Source organism: Podarcis tiliguerta (assembly GCF_965153285.1).
Source record: "Podarcis tiliguerta genome assembly, chromosome: 1".
Classification (NCBI taxonomy): domain Eukaryota; kingdom Metazoa; phylum Chordata; class Lepidosauria; order Squamata; family Lacertidae; genus Podarcis; species Podarcis tiliguerta.
Window position 1 is genome coordinate 53,491,291 of NC_139534.1, and position 26,595 is coordinate 53,517,885.

The 26,595-nt window shown below is 47.1% G+C and overlaps 2 protein-coding genes and 1 long non-coding RNA gene across 4 annotated transcripts in view; 1 reads left to right on the top strand and 2 right to left on the bottom strand.

Annotated features, from left to right (window-relative positions):
• Window positions 1–26,595, bottom strand: part of MAX (MYC associated factor X) — a 703,696-nt gene that overhangs the window by 17,957 nt on the left and 659,144 nt on the right. The window contains exon 2 of the mRNA XM_083444472.1: window positions 323–1,671. Coding sequence (XP_083300598.1) covers window positions 323–358 — 36 coding nt within the window. The 5' untranslated portion in view covers window positions 359–1,671. The remainder of the gene's footprint in view (window positions 1–322; window positions 1,672–26,595) is intronic.
• On the bottom strand, window positions 2,665–16,291 carry UNC93B1 (unc-93 homolog B1, TLR signaling regulator). 2 transcript variants are annotated; one of them, XR_014511991.1, is made up of 13 exons: window positions 16,208–16,290; window positions 15,608–15,708; window positions 13,606–13,747; window positions 10,620–10,773; window positions 10,050–10,211; window positions 9,091–9,220; window positions 8,779–8,872; window positions 8,120–8,244; window positions 6,791–6,973; window positions 6,423–6,696; window positions 5,052–5,170; window positions 3,376–4,789; window positions 2,665–3,341 (listed from the first exon to the last, which is right to left on the bottom strand). XR_014511991.1 is itself a non-coding variant. In XM_083443320.1 (12 exons), the coding sequence occupies exons 1-12, from the start codon at window positions 16,215–16,217 to the stop codon at window positions 4,469–4,471; spliced, it is 1,815 nt and encodes a 604-aa protein (XP_083299446.1). In that variant the 5' UTR covers window positions 16,218–16,291; the 3' UTR covers window positions 2,665–4,468. The 2 variants fall into 2 exon arrangements, 1 of the variants encoding a protein (XP_083299446.1); XM_083443320.1 differs by having other exon boundaries at window positions 2,665–4,789; window positions 16,208–16,291.
• Window positions 4,316–5,420, top strand: LOC310679387. The gene is made up of 2 exons (XR_014512212.1): window positions 4,316–4,450; window positions 4,957–5,420. It is a non-coding gene; the product is annotated as an uncharacterized lncRNA (long non-coding RNA).

Consider the following 26,595-nt stretch of genomic DNA (forward strand, 5'->3'; position numbering starts at 1 on the left):
CCTCCCCCTTCAGGCGAGACTGCGGGCCAGGACGAGGCGCCTGCCAACAACACACACAAACACACACACCCCGCTGCTGCTCCTCCCCCTCCCCGCCAACCCGGGCAGGGGCTCCGGCCGCCGGGCCTCTCTCTCTGCCTGAGGAGCCGGGTGGGGGCCGGGAAGCGAGGCCTGTGAAGAGATAAGCACCGGGGGCGGAGACCTCGGCTTCTCTCCCTGCAATGAGAGACACACAGACGGGCAGAGAGAGAGAGAGAGAGAGACCCTGTCGGCGCACCGACTCCGAGCAAAGGCCGGGAAGGAAGCGCCGCGAGAGACTCACGTCGCTCTCCACCTCGATGTCATCGTTGTCGCTCATGCTGCCGATGGTGCTGCCGTCGCCCGGCCGAGCGGCTCGGGGGCTTCCCTGGCGCGCGCTGCGGGCCCAGCCGCGGAGAGCGACGAAAACAGCCCCCGCGCAGCGCAGCCAGAGCAACAGCGGCGGAAACAGCGGCGGCAGCAGCAGCGGCAGCCTCCGCCTCCACCGTCGTCGTCTTCTTCTTCGTCGTCGTCGTCTCCGTCTCCTCCTCCTCTAGCATCAACGGCACACGCACCTCGTACTGCACGTGACTGGCTGACCCCGCGCCGTCGGCTTGCCCTCACGCCGTCGCCTCCTCTCCACAAAGCATGCTGGGGGATGGAGTCCGCCGCGGCGTACTGCGCCGCAGACGCCGCGCAGCTCCGAACTATACTTCCCGGAAGCCTCTAGGCAGCGGAGGGCCTTTGAGGTCACCTCATGCGCTTGCGCAGTGCCTGCCGAAGTGCATTGTGGGGGTCGTAGTCCTCAGCAAAAGAGGAAGGACTCTGCTTCCCGGCAGCCTAAGGAGGGGACACGTGGATGGGAGGAAAGCGAGCACGGTCTAGTTAAGCATCATCTGTCTCCTCCCTCCCCCCGCCTCCTATTGACTTTTTTTTTTCCTTTAAAGAGCGAATAGCGTTGTTATTCTTAGGAAGAGGAAACACAGCAGAAGGCCACTTCTGACAGTTATCTACATAAGCCAAACTGGGTTGTTTCAATGCAAGATATCAGTCAATACATGGAAGGAAACGAACCAAACGTTAAAAAAATGGTGACACTCAGAAACCACCGATGGGAGAATTTTGGTCTCCCTGGATATTCTGTAACAAACTGGAAAGTTGTCTTACTTCAAAAAGGAGATTCTAACAGAATGGCTGAGTTTGAATTCATTTCCGGTCTGACACTCCAGTCCAATCGACTAAGAATGGCCATTTCATTGCCGAAAGTTGCTGCTGTTTCTAAGTGTTTATGATTTTTGTTTTCAGTTGTGTGTTTTGGTTTCCCCCCCATATTTTTTAGGAAGGCTCTTCTACTCAATTACATTTCTGTAGCTGAGATTACTACACTGGCAGGATCTGGGCTGCCCAGATGTAGAATGTTACCTGTAGTACTAGAATCCTCACACAAAACATAGTAGTCAAATGTACACTCAGACATTTGTTGGCAAACCCTAAACTGCCATTCTGTGATAAGAATTTTGAGGTCTTAGATATATGTTAAATGTTCATAAGTGTACCAACCAGGCACGTACATAGATCAGCACAGGAAGACAGACCTGGAACCATTTTTGATCCCAAACTGTCCCAAACTGACCACGCTTCCGCTGGGCCACTCTGCTTGAACGTGAATGCAGAGTGAAATATGAGTGAACGTGTCTGCTGGAATTATTCATGGATGTTGGTTAGCTTATGGCAGTGTGGTGTAGTGGTTAAGAGCGGTAGTCTCGTAATCTGGGGAACCGGGTTCGCGTCTCCGCTCCTCCACATGCAGCTGCTGGGTGACCTTGGGCCAGTCACACTTCTCTGAAGTCTCTCAGCCCCACTCACCTCACAGAGTGTTTGTTGTGGGGGAGGAAGGGAAAGGAGATTGTTAGCCGCTTTGAGACTCCTTAAGGGGAGTGAAAGGCGGGATATCAAATCCAAACTCTTCTTCTTCTTCTTCTTATGTCTCTCTCTCTCTCTCTGTATGGAAGGTTTCAAATATGGTCATGTGAGTGTATGCATGTGAAAGGAAACTGGTGGATATTCATGAACAGATGAAACCTGTGGAAGTTAGCAGGTAAATATTTTTCTATATACCTCAACCTGTAGTGTCTATTCTATCTTTTTATTCAAAGACAGATAATGGAAGATCAAACACCTGAGTTTATTATGAGACCTGCCTCACCCATATCAGCAAACATGAAGAGTGGGCTGTAAATATTTTTAATAGTTGAAAAAATTACTGCTGAGGTGTCCCCAGAATTTTCAGGCTCAGGGAGGCTGTGCTGATACTGTTATCTACAGACTGCCTCTGATGTCACAAAAGGACAAGGGGCAGTTAATAGGGGAGCGGAGGGAAGAACTCCAAGAGAATGCGGCTGAAGGAAAGCTGGGGTAGGACAGCTGGAGGCACAGAAGAGAAATGAGGGTTGGCTCCTTCCTCTCTACTTGAGTTGCCAACTTTTTGGTCTCTCAGGATTCCCATGCCTGTCACACCTACACAGATGTAAAACATAGATGTGCCTTTCAATGAGAATTCCTCAATCCCAAATAATTTTATAAGGATCCCTAGGTTTGGAAAAATTATCCTTTCATTGAAATATATTTTCTGCATCTCTTAAGGTGTTTGCTTCAAGCGAACCTTTAGCAATGTATTTTATTTAAAATCATTTAGAAACAGTTCCACCATTTAAAAATATATACAGTGTTGAATTATACAATGTAGAAACACTATAAACAACTAAAACAAAAATACAAAACCAGTAAAACAGTAGTATAAAGGCATATTAAAAATGATAAAAACAGGTTTTGAGGGAACTGGAGCATATAAAAATAGGGTCTGATCTTAAGGATCAGAGAAAGTGGGGGAGGGGATCCTTTACAATCAAAAATATTCCTGGTGCTCCCAGTGGCTCACTGTCTGAGGCACGATGAGCAATGAAGATTTGCGTTTGAACCTCACCTCTGCACACGTACCCAACTCAAGAGATTGCCTTGGGGAGGATGTTCTTTCCACAGTGCCCCTACTTCTTCCCTGCCCCAAATATGTACAGTATTGCCTGATTTCCTTTCGACTGCCAGTGTTATGCCGAGGATTAAACTTGGGTCCTTGCACCAAGAAGACAGGACGCTGTCTTGCATCCCTTCAGGCCACTGGAATACCTAGCTCAGTGTTGCCTTCATCCGGCTTTGCCAACATGGTCCCTGCAGATGCCATGGTGCCCACAATGCCCTGCCAAGCTCCCCTCTGCCCCCCAGTTCAGGATTCAAAGTCTAAGCTTGAGGAAGCTAACCAAGATTCTCTCCTTACTAGGGTTGTCAAACCCACAAGGCAACCTGAAATCTCCAGATGATTGACACCTGTCAAAGCCTCCTTGCACATCACTTCCCAAGCAGCTGGCAGCCAGTCAGTGATGTGCAAAGTGCTTCCCATGTCCTGCACTCAGCACTTCCCAAGCACTACACACAGAGATGGAAAAGCTGCCCTTTGCAGCGTGTGACTGTAGAAGTTCCTCATGGAGAACCCAAGTCATACAGCCAATCATGTTGCATCTTTACCTGCCCTGCAGCTGACATCAGGTGTGGGGCAGGTGAGTGTAGTTTGGGGAAAATAGACCTCATGGTCTAAATTGGGCCCTGGCTTACAACCAGAGAGCAATCACTGCATGCATAGTGCTCAGGAACTGTGCAGTTGGAAGTTCCTGCTAAGTAAGACAGCTGACACACAGCTGCTGCCAGTCAACTTTTATGCTGAGTACAATTTATCAACAGTTGAAGACAAGGTTCTTTATTGGTTTATCATGTGAGCACTGGGTGTCAAATGAGCAGGATCAATTTTATTGCAAGGTCTTTAGTGGGTAAACTTGCATATTATCAGAGAGAGAGAGAATACCCACCAGCAATAGGGCCAACTGTGATAGGCCACAGAAACACCTTCAGGAGCCAACCTACACAGTAAAAGAACTTATGGAAATGTACCAAGACTTTACTGCCATTTGTTTCTAAAGACTAAGAAAAGTTCGATGTACCGTAATCCCCCTTCTCCCAACCTCCAGGGGCTTACGCATCTAAAGCATTGACATTTTGTACCTTGTACGTATTTCTCACAATCCACCTAAACTTTTCCATGGGGAGATGCCTGGATAAATTGTACCACCCACAGTCTGAAGCTGGAGATTACGATTCCTGCCACATATTAGGCAGTGGAGGCGTGAAGAACTTTTGTCAGGAAGTGTGCCTTTGAAGCTTCACTCTCTTCCAACTGTAGCTGAAGTGTCAGGAGCGAGGTAAGGAAATGGCTCAAACACAGCCTGTGGTCCCAACAAAGTTGAAACATGGCAGAAAGAGGATTCAAGCGATGGAGAGAGGCTGATGCCAAAGGCACCTGAGAGTCATGTCGCAACCCAGACAGGTGAGAAAAGGGCAGGCACTAGCCCACATTCTCTCCCCCTTCCCCTCCCAAGGCCTGCTCATAGGAACATCTGTTCCTTCGGCGAGGTCGATCACGGAGGCCACTGGGTTCCTCCCCTTCTGCCTCTTCCTCAGAGGAGTCGCTCTCCTTATCCTCTTCCTTCTCAGAGCCAGTCTCGTCAGAGTTGTCATCGTCCATGTAGCGGTAGCCCCGCACCTTGTGACGGGGCTTGGGAATTTTGGGGAGGCGATGAGGGATCATCTGGGTGACTTTACGCTCCATCCACAGGTAAGATATTACTGCAGCTACCAGAGTAGCGAGCACGATGGATAACTTGGCCTAGAAGGAAGAGAGTCCGTCAGTTCACACAAAGGTCAGTTCTGCAAATATGACCTGGGCAAAGGAGAACTATCACCTAGGCGCCATTCCATTAACCCTTTCTGCTCATTCCTTCAAGTTCCTTCACAACACTACAGGCTTTAGATTTATTCTCTTATTATCCCCAGGCCAGAGGAACTCTCCTCCTTTCAAAGTCATCTTCATATGCCACCAAGAGCCAGAGAGGTCAAAGAATTCATGCTGTGCCAGACTTCCCACTCACCTTCATGGGCAGTCCAGACCAGAGATAAACAACGAAGATGGCTATGGCTTGCCACCAGTGATATATGGTGAAGACGAAGTCCTGACGCTCCTTGTCTTCATAAAGTATGCCCAGGAGTGCTGTAGGGAAAGGGCAGGGAACAGGGATGCAGCAACTAGATTCAGAGACTATTAGCTTTCATTGCCTATCTTATTCTTCACAATCGCCCTTCACCCATATGTGAGTGTGTGTGTGTGTATGCGCATGTCCGTGAGCGTGCGCGCGAACACACACACGGACCTGATAACCCTTCATGATTATGAAGAAGCAGAATGTAATCCAATAAATCTTATGCCATAACAAATGTGTGAAGTCTTCTAAGGTGCTACACCGCTGCATTATTTCCGCTGTTCTCAGTACAGACTAGTATGAAAGGTTAGGAAAACAATGCATCTTATAAAATGGTCCCCTCCAAAATGTGTAACAAACCATGGAAAAATATCTTGGGGGCAGTTACTAGGGGTGCTCACGCATGACCAGTCTATAATGCATGTAAACACACAGTTGTTGACATGTCATGTTCAGCTGTGTACACAATAGATCAACAAGCATACAGTGTTTCACATAGACACTTGTACAGATGGAGAAACCACTTGCATCTGTGTTGAGTGCCATGTGTGAACAAGCCCATTATTTTGCTCTACTAGTGATCAATGACACCGTCAAGGGAGACTGAAGTTCACAGAATACACTACCTGCCGTTCAAGCAGTTAGAATTGAGCCTCTTCCAGGTAACAAGCATCTATCACACTATTTCAGAGAGTTGTTGTTACCATGGTATTGTCCAGCTCAGCTTGCTGTACCTCCTAGTCCAGAGGAAGCCAAGGTGATGTCCTCCAGATGTTGTTGGACTCCCAACTCCTATCATCCCTGATGATTGACCATGCTAGCTGGGGCTGATGGGAGTTGAGAGTCCAACAGCAGGGCACAGCATTGGCTACTCCTGTCCTAGTCTATGGAAGGTACAACAGCTACTACACCAAGTGCAAGCACTGTTTGCAGCCTCTGCTTCGCATGCAGAAGGTCCCAGGTTCAATCCCAGGCATCTCCAGGTAGGATGGGGGAGAACTGTGGCTGAAAGCCTTGGGAATTGCTGCCTGTCACTGTAGACCAGGGTTTCCCAAACTTGGGTCTCCAGCTATTTTTGGACTACAACTCCCATCATCCCTAGCTAGCAGGACCAGTGGTCAGGGATGGTGGGGATTGTAGTTAAAAAAAACCAGCGGGAGACCCAAGTTTGGGAAACACTGCCATAGACAATAGTGAAGTAGACAGACTAATGATCTGACTTGGTATAAGGCTCCGACACCAAAGGGGTATTGTTTTACTCACAGCTGAGGCCTGTCTTGTTGAGGGCACTGCCAAGACCCCAGAGTGCAGCTACCAGGTAGAGCAGGGCTTCTTCGCCTAAGCTACGGGCCTGAGGTGCCCAGCAGAAGAGGCCGATCAAGAGGATGGCATGGACCGATGCTCCGGCAAGCAGGGGAACTTGGCGAGGCAGACACAACATAGAGAGACCCAGGGTGGAGCAGACAGCAGAGGAGAGTCCATAAGCGGTGAGGATGTACGCCATGCGCTCCAGGCCAATGGAGCAGACACCATAGTTCTGGGAAGTGGAGAGGAAGGACCTTTTGGTTAGCACAGAGGTACTTGGGTGCCCAGCCCTTCTTGTCTCCAAACCTGAGAGGACTTCGCATTACCAGGGTGAAGCCAGTGCAGAAGAAGACCACCTCAAATCCACTGTAGATGAAGAAGACAATGAGGTGGCGCAGGCGGTAGTCCCGCATGTGCTTGAAAGGCAGCTGGAAGATGTTGCCCCAGCCAATGCTGCGCAAATCTATCTCCTCTGTGGGGCGATAGGCTGAGCCACACAGAAGCAACACCTGTGAAAACAGAAATGTGTGGCACTGAGATATCAGAAGGTGGGCAAAAATGACCAGAGCTCTCCCTGTACTCTCCTTGTTAAAAGGAGGAATGGGGGCAGAACTCAGCCCCAGCCAGCATGGCCAATGGTCAGGGATGATGGAAGCTACAGTCCACAAATTATAAGGAGGGCCACAGATTCCCCATCCCTGCTGGGAATGTTTAAGCATAATTTCCTGCATTGTCCCATCACCTCCCCTGCCAAACATACACATCAGCAGCAGCCAATGATGTGAGGCAGAGAAATATGAAACAAGATGACATCAGAAGTCTGAGTATTACAGATGGGGCAAAGAGAACTCGACATGGGGCTGATGTTTTCAATGGCAACCCAGTATCCATATTAATTCTGCCCCTTGCAGCGTAAAATAAAGAAATGGATCACATTTACATAGACCAGAGATTTTGTACATCTCATTTAACCTCATTTCCACCTATGTTAAGGGACAGTTTTGATATGGCTGTATCTTTACGTAGTACCACTTGAAAGCTCTTACCTGGGTCCACAATCCATGTGGCAGCAGCAGCAGCAGCAACAACAACGCTTACCCTATGCTCCAGCCCATACAGTTGGAGCACCCATACCCAGCTAGGTAAAGACAGAGGCAATCCTAGTGTGTGGCTGCTGCAGATATACAGGTCAATGCACTGATCCATAGTTATGTTTCCAACTGGGACATATTCCTCAACCTGCCTAGAATGCAGCCACACAAACTTTACTGTCAAGAGACAATATCCTTCTGAATACCAGGTGCTAGAAACAGCAGGAGATGACTGTGCTGTTATGCCCATGTCCTGCTTGCAGGCTTTCCATAGGCATCTGGTTAGCCTATGTGAGTACAGGATGCTGGACTAGATGGGCCACTGGCCTGATCCAGCAGGCTCTTCTTATGTATGTAGGGGGTTCAAGAGGATTGCCCTATCACGTGCACAATGAACACATTTGCTTTTTATGTGATTTACCTGCCAACTGTGTACACATTTTAGGGGCAGAGGAATCTGGGTTGCAGAATGTATTGCTTTTACTACTGATTTCATGATGACCACAAGCAGGGTGAGTTAATCCATGCCTTTGCCCTTGTGCTTTTTTGTCCCTAGCTTCATACCAGGAGCATGGAGAGGAAGGCCACTCCCATGAGCACACTCTCCACCGTGATGAGCTCATTGCTGCGTGGCAGCTTCTGCAGAACTGTGGTGTTGAACCCTGTGAGAATCCCATGGCTCTTGGTCCCTGCAAGGAAAAAACCCAGCACTTTCAGAGACCACAGGCCTAGTTGGGAAAGGGTCCCCAAAGATTAGGATCATGCGTATAAAGGGCAGGGGTGGGGACACTTATTGCCCAGAGGTGGCTATGTATGGACAGTAGGAAGATGCATGCCAATGGATGAGGCTGGAGCCAGCAGTTGGGAAGGCCTAGACCATTCACTGACTCACTTGCTCCAAGACACTCCCAAATAAATTTCTCCAAATCCCTCCATCCCCCTATTTTCCCCATTCATCTTTTTCATTAACTGCACAGGTGATTTTGTTTGGTTACCCAACCTCCTCCCAATACATAGTCAGGTAACTTTACAACAAAGTCCTCCTTCAATTTGCCCCACCCCCAAGATCTCAGAGAGGCAACTTACATTAAACTCCATTTTCTCAAGGAGCTAAATGGAGGTAAACGGCTACCTTACAGCAAGTCAGCCAGCAAAACACCTCTTCTGCATGCAAGACAGATGCTCTACCCACTGAGCTACAGCCCCTCAGCCAGGATACTCACCGCAGTGCTGTACGCTGAAGAGAGTGTGGTTCAAATCAGAGAGGTGCCCCTTTATGAAGAAAAACATGGGAAACTGGGCACAGACAAAGCTCAGCTGGAAAACAGGGCGAGAGAGAATGCAAGATAAACCAACCGTGGGCAGGAGAGAGAGAGAAACCCAACATGTGCAGAGAGTGAGAGGGTGTCTCCTCACTGAACTATATCACTGAGGGCTGCCATTTCCCAACAGACAAGGAGAGACAATGGGGAATACACACACATCCCACTCCACCCAAAGGTGCATGGGAAAAACCCTTTTAATAGAGCTCTCACATAGAAGATGGCATAAAAGACAGTCTGGAAGCCAACAATGTAGGAGTTGTAGGCCCCACGTGGTGCCCTTTGCTGCTCCTGGACATGTTCCAACTTGTAGTTCGCATATTCATAGTACTTCTGTGCCATCCTGTTGAGGCAAGTCGAACATATCAGATGACCAGGTGAGTGCAACCAGCTGCCCACCTGCTCTCTCCAGGACACACTCTGGGACAGGGTAGGGGGCCTGTGGCACTCCAGATTTATTTGCTTTATTCATTTATAAAAGAAATATGTATACACTGATACATCACAAAAATACATCAAAGCACGACCGAATGAAAACCATACAATAAAAGCATAATAAGTCAAAAACGAAGGTCAGTACAGCCATACTTCAGAAGTCGAATGGAATCCGTTCCGGAAATCCGTTTGACTTTCAAAACGTTCGTGAACCAAGGCATGGCTTCCAATCGGCTGCAGCAAATTGGAAGCTGCAGAAACCACAATGGACATTCAGGTTCCAAAGAACGTTCGCAAACTGGAACAATCACTTCCAGGTTTGTAGCATTGGGGAGCCAAAACGTTTGTCTCGCAAGGTGTTTAACTTCTGAGGTATGACTGTATGTTTATGTATGCTGTGAGATGCTCCCACCACCCCTATGCTGGCTGTGGATGATGGGAGCAAGAGTCTAAGGACATCTGGAGGGCCACATGCTCCTTATACCTGCCGTAAAACTCCTCCTCCCATGGAAGCTGCCAAGAAATGCTTCTGCAGGTTGGTGCAACCAGAACACCCAAAACCCATTCACCACACTGACGATGAAGCATCTCAATGCCAACACTGGTTGGGAATTCACAATATTGTTAAGGAGAGTCGCTAAGTGACCAGAATGGTACTTATGTATGGTAAGGGCCATGCAAAGACACTCGGGGGAGGTCTTTCAATCTAGTGTCTTTCCCTTCTGCAACAGGCTCACCGGGTGACATAATTGCCCATGGAGGCCCAGAGAGGTATAATGGCAGCCCCGATGGCCACGGCCGATGGCACCAAGGTATAGTAGCGTTCCCAGTAGTTGGTGGAGACAAAGAGTGTGTAGACACCCACGGCCAAGAACAGCATCCATTTGGTGCCAAAGAATCTGGAAAGACAGAAAAAACGAGGTCTGTGTTCTGGGCAGGGCGAAATGTTCTTACAACTGTGAGATTACTTGTGTTCTAGCTACATCAGGACACAGGATTCAGGTTTTTTCACCCCTTCCAAAAGAATGGTGCGTCCACACTGAGGGTTTTTAGCACTGCCCACTGATTGTCCTTGTACTATAAGCTACATAATCTTCCATGCTTCAGAAGGTGCATTCCCCCCATCTCTTGTCATGTTTTCGCCCACTTTTGGCAGGGTAAAGTGTGAGAAGTCTACGAGAAAACCCCTTGCATGGGCGCACCCAAAATTTGTATTCCAGGCACAGCTCCACCCCCCAACAAAAAAAGTATGAATAGCATGAAAAGTATTCAGAGGGGGTGATCAGGAAGTCAGAGCAGAGGAATACCTGATGAGCATCGGAGTGTAGAACAGGGCAACAATAGGTGTGACATTGATGCCCATCAGCATCTTGCTATCAATGTTCTGTAGTTCCAGGTTGCTGTATTTCACCTCTCGGTACGTCTCGTCATAGTGCAGGATGAGCTGCATCTGCAGCAAGCCTAGGGCAGATGACAGGGGCACTTAAGAGTTGGCACAACCTTGTTCAGTACAGGTAAGGTAAAGGTACCCCTGCCCTTACGGGCCAGTCTTGACAGACTCTAGGGTTGTGCGCCCATCTCACTCAAGAGGCCGGGGGCCAGCGCTGTCCGGAGACACTTCCGGGTCACGTGGCCAGCGTGACATCACTGCTCTGGCGAGCCAGAGCCGCACACGGAAACGCCGTTTACCTTCCCGCTGGTAAGCGGTCCCTATTTATCTACTTGCACCCGGGAGTGCTTTCGAACTGCTAGGTTGGCAGGTGCTGGGACCGAACAACGGGAGCGCACCCCGCCGCGGGGATTCGAACCGCCGACCTTTCGATCGGCAAGCCCTAGGTGCTGAGGCTTTTACCCACAGCGCCACCCACGTCCCCCAGTACAGGTACCACACTGCTAGACTAGCTCCAAGGGGGGAAAAGCTAACAGTGGCTGATGAAGGCTCTTCTCTCCAAGCGGTAGGGAATATTCAGAGATTGCACCAGGGCTGCAAGATATAGTCATGTTCAGAAACAGAGCTGACTTGTCCAGGGTCCCTCTGCTTGCTTCCTCAATGAGTTCAACACCACACTGAGACCCACACCATCCAACAGGACCAAGTGGTTGAAATCGTTAAAAAGACACCCGTTTTCATATACTCTTGGAAGCTGAGGCAGAGGCCCAGGTTTCATCAGGATGTCAAGCATCATGAGCTGCTTCTCTTCCCTGCCACTAGATTGGCAGGATGATGCTATTCTGTTATTCTGCTGCAGAGGAATAGTAGGAAGCAACTTGCACGTCCTGCTCCTTCACAACAAGGTAAGGTCCAAAACCTTTTGATCTGAATCAAATGTGCAAAATGAAAATGAAAACAGATAGTGTTCCCTCTGGGACTATGCCACCAGAATGCCCTTGTGAGGAAGGCAGCATATTTTTAGCGCTCCCACATAAAGATACACATGCAGTTCCCTAAACATCAGTGTTGCCTCCCATTAATTACCATGTACAAGGACCATGGAAGTGAAGACAAGTTTCAAAACAGTGTTGTTTGGTGGACTGAGCCCCTAAAAACCAAGCAAATCAACATCTGCAATCCCAAAGGGTCTTTACGAACTACAAAGTAGCACTTTCCTCCATTTTATGAAGTAACGGGTGTGCTCCATGCAACGAATCACCACTAGAGATTTAAGTTTGCAACAGGTCACCATTTCGGATTTAATTTTATCACAGCAAACCAACACTTTTCTCTTGGGTTGCAACTTCAGCTTCAACTGAAAGAGGAAATAAAGGTTTCACCCAAGCAGATGTTGCAATCCTGGTTTAGAGACCAGAAATACTGCAATCGTAACAATTGTGGCGGTATCTAAGGAACACATGGCATCATGCCCTAAGCTGAACAATAGCTGTGTTCAGAACCACAGGAAAAGCACTGAGCTGTCACAGGACTGGATCAGCCGCTGAAAACAAAGATAGGGAACCGAACCACAAGAAACAGACAGGCAAGAACACAAAAAGAGCTCATCCGGATCAGACCAAAGGCTCATCTAGCCCAGCATCCCCTTTCCTGTAGTGGCCTCTGGGAAGGCCATGAGCAGAACATGAGCACAAGAGCACTTCTCTACTCGCCTTCCCAGAAACGCTATTCAGAAACATGCTGCCTCTAGTCCTGGAGGTAGTTATGTAGCCATCATGGCTAGTGGCCACAGATACATTTATCCTCCATTCATGTGTTTAATCTCCTTTGAAAGCCATCCAACATGGTGGCCATCACTACATCTTGTGGTAGAAATTCCAGAGTTTAATTATACACAGTATGAGGAAGTACTTCCTTTTGTCTTCCAATATTCAACTTAATTGGATGGCTCCAGCTTCTAGTATTGAGAGATGCAGAAACATCGGTCCATTCCAAATGGTTGTCAACCTGTATCTGCTCTACATCTCAGCAGGCTATAACCCCCCTTTTGGTGGTGGAGTCCTGCTAATCATCCACTTTAGCCAACAGATCCTGGAGTTTCCCATCCAGCTGCCTGGTCCTTCCATGCCTCACTATACCACTAAATTTGGAAGCTGCAAGTTGCCTTGAGACATCGTTATTTCAACCATTTATATACCACTTAATTTCAACGACTTCTAAGTGATGTACAAGAAGCGCAATATAATGCAAACATAAATCTTGTTAAAATCATAAAACCAGAATTCAGCTAAAATGCCTGATGCAATATATTTTTGAAAAAGTCTTCAGTCGGCACAGGAAATTCAAAAGGGCCTGATCTCAACTCTGCAAAATTAGGTCCACAATGTTGGATGCACAGTTCCTAATGGATACAAGCCATGTATCTGAACCATAGGGGATTACTAACAGTTACTGCCCTTGAAGATCATAGAATAATAAAATTGTAGAGTTGGAAGGGGCACCAACGGTCATCTAGTCCAACCCCCTGCAATGCAGGAATCCCAGCTAAACCATCCATGACAGATAACTATCCAACCTCTGCTTAAAAATCTCCAATGAAACAGAGTCTACAACCTCCCAAGGGAGGTGATTAGGCAGGGATTTCAGGGATCAAATTATTTCAAAAATAAATATAAAATAGCTGGTGGGAAAGTCTTTTCGGAAGGCAGCCCTGGGAACTGCAGTTTTCACGACACCCACTTTTACACTTTGCCCCAGAATCTTGGCAATGGATCAATATGACCAGAAAAAAGTTAGCCACACCTGACCTAGAGGTACGGCTGGACTTGCAGGTAGATGAACATCTGATGGAGACTAGGCTATGGGTAGCAGCAGGAGATGAAGACGATGAAAGTGTAGCATACCTAGAAAGACCCCGTAGGTCAGCATCCCCCCCAGGCTGGCCGCCAAGAGGTTCTTGATCACACCAAAGCGCTTGCGGCGGAAGTACTTGCTCTCTTCCTTCTCTTCGTCGTACTCGGCGTGAGCTCCCACAAAGTCATCCAGCTAAAGACAGAAGAATCACATGGGGGTTAAGAGAAACACCCTGGTAAACTCGCAGAGAGCCAGCATGCCACATATCTCAGAGAGGTAAAGGTAAAGGGACCCCTGACCATTAGGTCCAGTCGTGGCGAACACTGGGGTTGCGGCACTCATCTCGCTTTATTGGCTGAGGCTTTATTGGCGTACAGCTTCCGGGTCATGTGGCCAGCATGACTAAGCCGCTTATGGCAAACGAGAGCAGTGCACGGAAACGCCGTTTACCTTCCTGCTGGAGCAGTACCTATTTATCTACTTGCACTTTGAGGTGCTTTCGAACAGCTAGGTTGGCAGGAGCAGGGACCGAGCAATGGGGGCTCACCCCGTCGCGGGGATTTGAACTGCCGACCTTCTGATCAGCAAGTCCTAGGCTCTGTGGTTTAACCCACAGCGCCACCCATGTCCCATCTCAGAGAGAGCGCGAAAGAAATGAGGGCCACTGTGAGGTAGTGGATAGAGTGCCAGACTAGGAGCTGGGAGACCAGGTTTCAAAGCCCCACTTGGCCATGAAGCTCACTGAGTGACCTTGAGTTAGTCTCTGCCTCTCAGCCTAACCAACCTCACAGGGTTGTTTTGGGGATTAAATGAGGAGGCCGTCAACCATGTTCACCACCTTGAGCTCCCTGGACAAGAAAGCAGGATATAAATGCAATAAATATGTTTAGGGAAGTTTTAAATGTTTGATGTTTTAACGTGTTTGTAATATTCTGTTGGAAGCTGCCCAGGGTGGCTGGGGAGGCCCGGCCAGATGGTCTGGGTATAAGTAATAAATTATTATTATTATTAAAATAAATAAAAAGGCCATGACTTAGGGTGAGGAAGGCACTGCTAGAGAGGGCTGTTCTCCATTCCAAGGCTGTTTTTTGAATTACAGTGGTACCTCGGATTACATACACTTCAGGTTACAGACGCTTCAGGTTACAGACTCCACTAACCCAAAAATAGTACCTTGGGTTAAGAACTTTGCTTCAGGATGAGAACAGAAATCGTGCTCTGGCGGCACGGCAGCAGCAGGAGGCCTCATTAGCTAAAGTAGTGCTTCAGGTTAAGAACAGTTTCAGGTTAAAAATGGACCTCCGGAACGAATTAAGTACTTAACCCAAGGTAAGGTAAAGGTAAAGGTACCCCTGCCCGTACGGGCCAGTCTTGACAGACTCTAGGGTTGTGCGCCCATCTCACTCAAGAGGCCGAGGGCCAGCGCTGTCCGAAGACACTTCCGGGTCACGTGGCCAGCATGACGAAGCTGCTCTGGCGAGCCAGAGCCGCACACGGAAACGCCGTTTACCTTCCCGCCAGTAAGCGGTCCCTATTTATCTACTTGCACCCAGAGGTGCTTTCGAACTGCTAGGTTGGCAGGCGCTGGGACCGAACAACGGGAGCACACCCCGCCGCGGGGATTCGAACTGCCGACCTTTCGATCGGCAAGCCCTAGGCGCTGAGGCTTTTACCCACAGCGCCACCCGCGTCCTAACCCAAGGTACCACTGTATTATTATTAGGCTGCTGAGAATAAGTGGTATGCACGTGTTCTTGCATGCATGCTGAAGAGCCAGCATACATGCCCAACATAATATTTTTAGCATGTTGATGTGGAGGGGCTTTCCCCCGCTCCACATCAAAGAAAGCAAGCCCCTGTTATCCTCACAACAACCCTGGGAAGTAGGCTAGGCTGAGTGAGCGAGCTCCATGGCCCAGTGAGGATGCGAAACCTGGTCCTAGTCTGACACTCTCTAACCACTGTGCGGAACTGATCGCATTCTTAAACGCATTGAAAGACAATTTCCATCCATTATGAATACTTTGCTGGGGAGTGGGAGGGGCTTCTTACCTGAACCTCAGGGCCATTCAGGACAGGGCCGTTTATAACGTCGATCCCCTGGCCGTCGGGGGGCGGCCCGTGGCCCGGCGCCTCTTCGTACACATTGCCACCTGCAGGGAACACGCGGCGAGGAAGAAACGAAAGCTGAGCACTCCGCGCCTGCCTCTCCCTTCCCTCGGGGCTGGAAACTCCGCCGCAGACTCGGGGGTCCCGGAGGAGCAGTTCGACCAGCAGCTCCACTTTTTAAAAAAGAGACCCCCCCACACAGGTCTAGACCACGTCAGGTTTTCTGCTTGCACCGTTTTACGGCTTACCGGGCAAAGAGAAATACACGAATATACAAACGGAAGTAATAAATAACTAAATCTTTCCTTCATCAGCACTGACACCGATTTCGCGCCGGGACAGGCTCGCTCCACTTTGGGAGAAAGGATGCTAAGATAAGGAACGTCAGAAAGTTGTGTTGGGATAAAACGGGATTCTAGGAAAGAGAGGGCGCTTCTAAAAGCACACGAAGGGGAAGCGGCGCAAATTCCCAGGTTGTTTCCCCCACCCACCCCGGATCCTGATCCAGCTTCCCCTCCCACGCAAGGATCAACTACAGTATACCTGGTTCCATGGCAGCTCCAGAGGCGTCACTGCTTCTCAAAAAGTGGAGGGTTCGCTGCGCTTTTCCGGCTCCACTGGGGTGGGCGGGGTGGAGAAAGGGAGGGGGCGAGCTCTTAAAGAGGTAGGAGTATCAGAAAGGCAAGCTAGGGGGTGGATTCTAGACGTATGTCATATTATACACAGTAGGCGTGTGTGCAAAGCGGTTTCTGTGCTTGCTCTGCTTAAACGGCTGCATTAAAACATTGAAATAGTTTGCCCAAAATACTCTTGATAAATCGGGGAGCAGATTACTACTACTGCTACTACTTTTAATACAGGTACTTATAACAACAGATTTTAAAAAGGCACCTACTGTACTCTTCTTTCCCATCCATTTCTGCAGCCTAGATGTGCCTTGCGAATATAGATATATAGATACATGATATAAATATGGTTAGAACGGTCATAAAATTAAAACAACAACAACGCAGGAGGCATGGGATGGAGGAAGAATGGGAGGAGAGTAAGATGTTGCAGTGGAGTCAGTTGCTGCACCCTAGAGCTCTGCGTCTCTGTCTCTCTTTTATCACAGTACCTTGACTACTGCAGCGACTCAGCCCCACTAGTCTTCAGGAACAGTGTAACCCAGCCTTTCTCAACCTAGGGTCCCTATACATTTGTGGGACTACAACTCCCATCATCCCTGACCTCTGGTCCTGCTAGCGAGGGATGATGGGAGTTGTATTCCAACAACACCTGGGGACACAAAGGCTGGATTCTAACCCATTCTCTTCCCCTGTTCCAGGGTCCCTGCTCACAGTCCAACATCCCTACTTTCTTCTGCAGTAGGCAAAGCAATGTGGACTACTCCCAGGGCAGGATAACTCCTACCCCATCCTATATCAAACAGTTTACTGTGGAGATGAGCACATATTAAAGCAGGACATCTAACTGGCTGGCAGCTGTCAGCTCCCATCTGCACCAGCCAGTATGGCCAATGGCCAGGGATGATGGGATCTGGAGTCTAGCAATATCAGAAAAGCACAACATTTGCTTTCTCTGTAATAGAGAGATGTATGCTGCAAGGCTCAACCATTTTTCTCAAAGTGAGACTCAGCAATAAAGCTTTGTTTTCTCCTTCATCTCTCAATTCCTAGCCCCTTCACCTCCCCCCCAAAGCCAAATCTCTCATTCCTTGTAAACATGTAATGCAGGAGCCCAAGTAATCGGGATGTGTTCTGCTGAATTCATTTCCTGTCCTTCAGGCAAATCTAATTTAACGTCATCACTGGGGTTCCTAGAAGAGTTATTGTAGCTTTAACAAGCAAAAATCCAACTGGCTAAATTCTCTCCAGTGTTGCTTTATACCAAAGGAAAGTTTTGCCTATAGAGTATCTCGCTATCATATTCAAGCATGGGAGTCCATGCCAGAAAACAAAGGCGCCCGCTAATCTGGCATGCTCACTTCTTCGCTTGGCCTGTGACACATAAGGATTGTTGCCACAGAGAAAGGCTGTAGCTTCCTCTTCTTCCCTAAACCTTTGCTTCTGCCTTCTGCTCCATGTGCACCTGATCGTGGCTCCTTCCTTCCCCTTTTTCCCTTGCTGGGCATGCAAATAGGTCTGAAAGGGAACAGGGGTGCTGATGCAATGGCTGCTGATGACATGGTCTATTATCTTCCCCAAACTTTTTGCAGAAAGCTGCAAAAGATGAAGAAGAGGAGGTAGAGAAAGAGACCTGCAGAGATGTGAGGCATTCTTTAAGATGCTGCAGTCTTATTATTATCAGTTGTGGGGTGAGGGGGTCCAGTAAGGCCTAGCAGCAGGCCTCCCTACTTGGCCCCTGAGCCATTTCAGTCAAGCCACACCCAGCTGACCTACATCAGACATCATCTATGATATATGTGTGGGGCAGGCAAAGACATGGCTCCCTGCTGAAAAGGGAGGTGTCCAGGCACCACTGATCATCTGATTGTTGGTATTGGCAAAGCCCTGCCAACAATCAGATGATAAGTGCTTGCAAAACCCTGTGCCTTTGCTAGGGTGGTTTGATTTCAAGTCACACAGGCAAAGGAAAACATCAAGGGGATGTCAGGTGGTTGATAAATGGGCATCCCTGCCCACCTGTCAAAAGTGGCCAGTGGGGGTTGGGGGACCTAAGCGTCCAGCCTACTGCGTGTTCCCCACCCCAGTAAAGACAGTACAGACAGAGGATTCTTCTTCGACACAAAGGAGTCAACTAAAGTTTCTTCTGCATTCCATCTGCCCCTACATTCAGCTATCATAAATCCCAGGATAATATGAATGAAATGTGATTTTTTTAACAAGGGAAAGAGAACGGCTATCTGATGCATGTATCTCACAGGGATCCTGAGTGAGTTCACAACAGTGAATAATGACACTTCTGCACAAGTGGAGCTCAGCTTTTTGCGCACTCTTCAGCCACCTGCAAGGGTGAGTAGGTGGAAATGGCTCATATAGGTTTCATTTTCTCCAAGTTCCATTTCTCCTGTGTGTGCTGCACACTCCCCAAGTTCCCTTTTAACTTCTGCTTTTAACCACAGTCATTCTCAAACTTTTGTTTTCAGTTCTGTATACTTTGTAGGCAATGTGATAAAAGGCTTTTGTGCACATTTTATTTCAACACATTTTTTTTTATTTGTAAGTTGCACTTCCTCTGAAAGATACCAGGGTGATGTACACCAAACATATGAACTAAATACAATAGAATAGCGCTAAGCACACAAACATAAACAAGTTGCAGATCATTTAAAACAGCAATTCATATACTGTACATATTGCATTGCAGATGATGAGTGCACCTCTTATTTATCAACTTGTGAAACCCTAGACAAATAAGCATTATTATGGTTGGTGTCTGAAGCCCAACAATATGAAAGACAGACACACCGTGGCACCCTGGGGTGCCTTGAATGATAGTCAGGGGTGCTGTGGGCAACACTGGCTTCTGTCCCTCTTTCCTTCCCTCCTTGCATCTCTGCCTCCCAAAGGCTTGCACAGCTGTTTGTTACAGCAGCCCTGGCTACAAGCTCCTCTGGCAAATGGTGCCTCTGGGGCTGGCCAGGGGGTGCTTCCCAGGCCCCTGTGGGGCAGTGTGAGGAGGCACCTCTCTTTGGGGAAGTGGGGGGGGGGGCAGCTCAGAGACCAGAGGCAGCTGTCCCTATAACTCCCAAGGAGACGGGAGAGAAGGCTGAGGGAACATTCCGCAAGGGAGGGTGTTTGAAAAAGGGTGAGAGGCTCCCAGCTCTGCAGGCAAGGGGTGACATAACTGGGTTCCTGAGCCCCACAGGGGTGCCGCAGAAAGAATGTAGCTGGTCAAGGGTGCCGTGGACTCAAAAAGGTTGAAAATCTCTGCTCCAAGGGGAAACCATGGAGAAGAACCTTCTATGCATCCTCTCACCTCAAATCCTGATGGGACCGTGAGCAGAGTTTCCATCTTCCCTGCTGATCTTGAGATCAAATTCGCTGGTTTTTGGAGGAGGTATTCTGCAGGTATTTAGGATCCAAGGTTTGTAAAGCATCACAAATCCCCAGTAGCCAATGCAAAGCTTTGAGAAAAAGTATTGTACCATTCCACCCCACTGCCCCTGTTAATAACCTGGCACCTGCATTCTGCTCTAGCTGAAGCCTCTGACCATTTTCAAGGGCAGTCCCACATAGACAAGCATATTGCAAAAATCCAAGCAATAGATCACCAGAACTTGAGTTATTGACAGCAGGCTATCCCAGTCCAGGAATGACTAGCTGGTGAACCAGACATAGCGGGAAAAAGGCACTGAGCCTCCAGTGACAACTGTGGATAAAGGAGTACCTCCAAGCTGCAAATCTGCTCCATCAAGGGAATGCCACCCCATCCAAAATGGGCTGTTTCTCCAAATCCTTGATGAAGGAACTGCCTATTCACGGCACCTCTGTTTTATTGCAATTCAGCTGGGATTTTGCCAGCTCACCCACCCAGGTCTTCATTAAGTGCCTAGTTAAACTTATGGAACTATGAGTCTCTGCTTTCATATGTAACCAGAACAGTATAGAGCAGGACACATGGAAGTGGCTCCCCCAGTGCAAAACTTAAAATTTAATCCTTCCTTAAAAAGGAATCCTAATTTTGCAAATTTGTTTAGAAGTAGGCTTCTTTAGGCTTAACTTCCTGTTTAAACCTAGTGCATCATTGTAAGATAAGGGAGATAGGCAGACAATTCATTAATTGACAAGTGGAGCAACTCCATTATATATTGGTGCAACAAGATGCAGGAAAATAATCACCCAAAAATATTACCGGAAACCATTGATCAGGCTATAGGCTAATATAATTTGCTTCTTCTAAATTAAAATAATTAAAATGAATTTAGCATTTCACAACTGTTGTGCTTCCTCCACCCCTAGCTTTGGTAACAGCATGCTTGAGATTCCACAGGTGCAATGTGCAAAAGATAACAACTCGAGCAGTTGTAGCAGTTAGCAGAATTAGCGCAACCATTGAGGAGACCTAGTGCAGTACTACAGAAATTCATATATAAATCAGCCACTAGAGGGAGTAGGTGTGCCACATAAATTTTAGTCTTGTTTATGCATGCACTTAGAAAGGACATGTGATGAGTCCTAGCTTCTAGCGCTGTACAGTGGTACCTGGGGTTAAGAACTCAATTTGTTCTGGAGGTCCGTTCTTAACCTGAAACTGTTCTTAACCTGAGGTACCACTTTAGCTAATGGGGCCTCCTGCTGCCGCCACGCGATTGCTGTTCTCATCCTGAAGCATAGTTCTTAACCCGAGGTACTATTTCTGGGTTAGGGGAGTCTGTAACCTGAAGCGTCTGTAACCTGAGGTACCACTGTATATCTCCCCCTTCACCTAAATCTAGCATAAGGGTTTACCTGAGGCACCTGCCAAAACCTGCATCCCAGTAGAGACCCCCTGCCAATCCTGGGAGCCTCCTGGTCTGCTGCTTCTCCTCCATGCTGTTGCATAATTCACCTGGTCTACCTGAGCAGGTAAGCAGTGTAGGGAAGGAGTAGTGACCTCTATGCCCCTTGTCCCTTTCCTCTGGCAGGGGATTTGGACTGGGCCCAGAGGAAGATGCAAGCGGATCAGCAAAGACCACAGTGACAAGATGCGGTCTCACTCAGGACTCCCTGAAAATGTGGAAACAATTACAGGCTCTGCTCCATAGTAAGTGTCCAATCTATATTTCTGAACCTTTACAGGCTACATTTACGGCTTAAAGGCAGCTGTAGAGTAGGAAGAACATTTTGTGCTTTTAGGAGAGTTTCACTTCTGATTGCCTCAGAACTTGTCTGAAGGCTCTTCAGAGGATTATCTTATATTGAACCCTGGGGAATAAAGCAGATTAAAGAGAAAAAAAATATGATGATCAAAACATAAATACGCCTATGTCCCTACACCCCGAAGCTTTCCTAAGTACTTTGCAAAAAGGATGAACAATTGTCTCGGCATTAAAAACCGCATTGGCAATATAGCAGAGGGAGGACCGCCTGCTGCAGAAGTCTGCACGTTTGACTTCCACGTCATAAAAACAAACTGGATAACACTTGCATGAATGTGAGGATTGCCAGGTCACTACCGGTGGGTGTTCTTGGTTCATTTCTTCTGTGCGGCTGTTTGTGAATTTCCTGTACCTGCCTTAAAGCGGCAGTTTAAAGGATCCTTTGTCATTCGTCATCACTTAAACACCTCTCACAGTGTAAACATATGGCTAAGCTTTATGATTACGCTTTAGCAATTAAGGTGTTAGGACCTGCTCCAGAGAGATGTGGGTTCTAAGGTAATGTGCAAAAATATGCACCTTGTTGTGTGCCTCCCTAATCTCTGAACAGTGTGAAATTCAAAGGGTTTGCGGCGCTTAGCCAGGGTTCAGTTTGTATTTCCTCTTGGAATGAAGGACAGTGGAGACTGTGGTGTCTTTAGGATATATGGTTTATTTGCGCATATCTGCAACCTGAGCCTTCTGTGATGCAGAGGTTCACAGCATTCACTCTCCAAAAGGATCTTGTTTCTCCCACGGATTCAAACAAAATCAAACATTGCTCCCAAAAGTTGTTCTGACTGACTCACCAGTTTGCTGCTTTACCTCCAGGTCTTATTACTGCCACTTTCAACTCTAAACTCAGGCTTTGTCCTTCTAAGTATCTCAGAGTTGAGGGAGGGCCCCCAGTCACTTGTCTTCTCACACAGTCCTGTTTGGCCCTTTTTCCATTAATGGTTTATATTTAAGCACTTGCTGGGTTCAAGGGCGAGAAGGATCTTTCATACATCCTACTTCCTTCCCCATACACTCAAAACAATATTCATGCCATTCACTGACAAATAAAGTTATAGGATTGGAAATATTTGCTCGCTGACATTTAGTAGACTCAGGGTAGGAAACCTCAGGCCTGGGGGTCAACTGTAAACCTTCAAGTCTCTCACCCTTGGGATTATCCCCAGGTACTGCCCCCTCCTTAGCCACACCTCTCTCCCTGGACCTCCCAACAGTCTTCCTTGAATGTTTTTGCCTGGCTGTAATTTGTCCGTGAACTCTTGCTTACCTCTTGCTTACCTGAATGGAAGAGAGGTGTGTATGTTCCCATTCCTGCAGCAGAGGACAGATCCATTGTCCCCTTTAATATGGCAATCCCTTGCCCTGTAGAACTCCCTACCAGTGGAGGTTCAGAAGGAACCATCCTTCCCACCTTCCAGGTGTCTTTTGAAAACAAATACCGTTTAAACAACACTTTTCAATATGAATTTCCTCTTTTTAACCAGCCAGTACAATTTTTCACATTTTTTTTAAAGCTCTAATGAAAATTCATGAGTGTGAGCTTCTCTTAGTATTTTTGTATGCACTTTTGCCTTATACAAACATATTTTGCAAAGCAATTTCCTCATATAGAATGCATTTTTGTATGCTACTATTATATGTGTTTTATTCACCTTTTACCCTTTCAAATACACACACACATATACATACACACACATATATACATATAGACAGACACACCATATTTTTCCGTGTATAAGATGCCCCCATGTATAAGACACCCCCTATTTTTGGGGACTCCTCAGCATTACCTGTGTATGAGAGGAGCCCCAATTTTAAACCGAATTTTTTTGTAAAAAAATCTAGTCTTATACATGGAAAGATACGGGGGTGTGTGTGTGTATACACATACACACACACATTATTGTACACATAATGTGGTTGGAGGGACGTGGGTGGCGCTGTGGGTTAAACCACAGTGCCTAGGACCTGCCGATCAAAAGGTCGGCATTTCGAATCCCCGCGGCGGGGTGAGCTCCCGCTGCTCGGTCCCAGCTCCTGCCAACCTAGCAGTTCGAAAGCACCCCAAAGTGCAAGTAGATAAATAGGGACCGCTCTGGCGGGAAGGTAAACGGCATTTCCATGTGCTGCGCTGGTTCGCCAGCTGCGGCTTAGTCACACTGGCCACGTGACCCAGAAGCTGTCTGCGGACAAACGCTGGCTCCCGGCCTCTTGAGCGAGATGAGCGCGCAACCCTAGAGTCGGTCACGACTGGCCCTGACGGGCAGGGGTACCTTTACCTTTAATGTGGTTGGAGAACTGCACTGCAAAATTAGAAGCATTGTGCATTTTGTAAAATGGCCGTATTTCAGTTCCAGTATTATTTATGATAGTGCAAATTGGAGAGGCTCACTTTTAAATGCGAACTGAACTGAATTTCTCACCCACCCCTGACACAGTTCCCTGAAAAGAGAGAACACTGGTGGGCTTAGAGCTTTGTCATAGCTCCTGTGACTAGCAGGTTCGCCAACAAGCTGTATAGGGATGCGGCTGGCGCTATGGTCTAAACCACTCAGCCTCTGCGGCTTGCCAGTCAGAAGGTCAGCATTTCGAATCCCCATGATGGTGGTGACCTCCTGTTGCTCTGTCCCAGCTTCTGCCAACCTAGCAGTTTGAAAGCACACCAGTGCAAATAGATAAATAGGTACTGTGGCAACGGGAAGGTAAATCCTGTTTCCATGCACTCTGACTTCTGTCACAGCATCCCATTGCACCAGAAGCGGTTTAGTCATGCTGGCCACATGTCCCGGAAAGTTGTCTGTGGACAAATGCTGGCTCCCTCGGCCTGAAAGCGAGATGAGTGCCGCAACCTCATAGTCACCTTTGAATTGACTTAACCATCCAAGGGTCCTTTACCTTTACCTTGGGACAGATTACGTAGCCTCCTTTTGATCTTCATCTACCTCTACTGTGTTTGTTTGAGCATGTGTATTGTACTCTGAGAAGACAGAAGTGCCTGGCGTGCTCTGGTCCATGGGGTCATGAAGAGTCAAACACGACTAAACGACTAAACAAGAACAACAACAATCGTACTCTGAAGTATTGCAAAGTGTTTATTGTTCCATTGAAGTTTCTTGAAGAATGTAGCCTGCAATTTTATTTATTAAATGGATAATTCAGCAATGGTGGGTGGCATTTATCAGAGATTTGTGTCAAAGCTTCCTTTGGAACAAAGAGGTTTTGTTGGAGCTCATTATCAAGCCTTGCGATAATTTTCAGGCATAACAAAAATAAGTTTGGAAAGGATTCACATCTACAGTATAGTTCATGTTATTTTCTTCAACCAAAGCCTCAGCGATGGGCTTTAAATGAGGATGTACTGCATTGGCAAGTGGGAGGCTGAAGAGGAAATTAAGCCCTGACTTTAATAATCTTTCAAAATGTGCTGCTATTTAGAGGGGAAGGGTTATTGCATTGTATTGCGTTGTATTGTATTTTCTCAGTTTCATTGTTTCTTATGTGATTGTTATTTTGTAAACTGCTTAGAAACTGTATTAAATGGTATATAACTATAGTAATAAGGACACAATCCTAGAACTGCCAGGATGAGTATAGTTATGATCCAGCAGATCTCTGACTGAGCCAGATTACATCCTGATCCTGAAATACATCAAGCCCAACAGATCTGGCCTGGCTGCACTGGCTGCCAATTAGTTTATGGCCCCAATTCAAAGTGCTGGTTTTGACCTATAAAGCCCTGAATGGCCCACAACTGCGATATCTAAAGGGCCACTCCTCCCCATATGAACCAGCCCCTGTGATCATCGTCTAAGGCCCTTCTTTTCGTGCCTCCTCCATGAGAGGTTCAGAGGGTGGCAACACAATAACAGGCCTTTTCTGTGGTGGCTCCCTGTTTGTGGAATGCTCTCCCCAGGGAGGCTCACCTGATGCCCTTGTTACATATCTTTAGGTGCCCTGCAAAAACATTGTTCTTCACCCAGGCCTTTGGCTAATTGAACAATTTATGACCTTTGAAACTGGGCTGGGTGGGTGTTGTTATTTTGTTTGTTACTATGTTGTGTATTTTTGTGTTTTTATATTGTAAACCACCCTACAATCCTTGGATGAAGGCTATTATAGAAATTGAATGAATAAAAAAAAATGCATCTTGTATTGGCAATTGCACATTCCTGGAATATGTGGAAATGGCACAATTGACTAACAGACTAAGAGGTAATACTAGGTAATCATTTATTCAAAAATGGGATATGTATAAGAGATATCTACAGAATAGTAACAGTGGTACAATATCTATGGCAGCGTTTGAATGATGCTTGTCTAAAACAAGCAAAAAGGTACGAATTGTTGTAAGAAGGTATTAGAAAATACAGAAAGTATAAGGTAATAATGATAAGTACATTTATCACCAGAAAGGTTACATGCATTGGGAAATGATATGAAGTTTATTCCATGTTAGCAAAAAGATAGGAAAAAAGAGATTGCATAAATTTAATTTAAATTCAATTTAAACTGGGGGGGGGGGGGGAATTAAAAAAATACATCTTATTTATTTACTTTTTATGGTTAGTCTGAAAACCCCAGACTTGGTAGCTGACCTCTTCAGACTGACCTCTTCTAAGTTTTCCAGGTGGTGGAATGGTAAGAATTTTTAAGGTGCTAATAGAACTTCTCTGGTCATGACTCATACAATTGCCGGAATTAGCAACCCAATAATAGTGCCCTGTAAGTGCAGAATTATGGTAATGTCTTCAGGTGGGTGTAGATTAACATGCTTCAGTCTATGACTACTACATATTAATGTTTATTATAATTGGCAGCCAGCACCTACTCAGCTATTTGAAACAGAAGCTGTTGTACATTTCCACTGCTACCGAATGTGAAAGTTTTTTAGGATACGTTAGGTGCCAGGTGGAAGGACTGCTGAAAAGCTACAAACCAACAGAAATTCATATGATGGCAATTTTTACTCAGTTCTACGATAACAATGGTGATGACAACAACAGTGGTTAATGGCTGAAACGTAGCTGTTTCAGCTCTCCTGTAAGGTCCCTACCATGGGCTGAATAGCTGTGATGTCATGGAATACTTAACACATGATGCATGTGTCATCTAC

Excerpts from the sequence above, each read along its gene's own strand:
- UNC93B1 (XM_083443320.1), bottom strand. Across the intron at positions 6,974-8,119 it reads CCTTCCTCTCCATGCTCCTG|GTGTTGCTTCTGTGTGGCTC; the intron begins GTATGAAGCTAG and ends CTGTTTTCACAG. Across the intron at positions 4,790-5,051 it reads GGTCTGGACTGCCCATGAAG|GCCAAGTTATCCATCGTGCT; the intron begins GTGAGTGGGAAG and ends TCTTCCTTCTAG.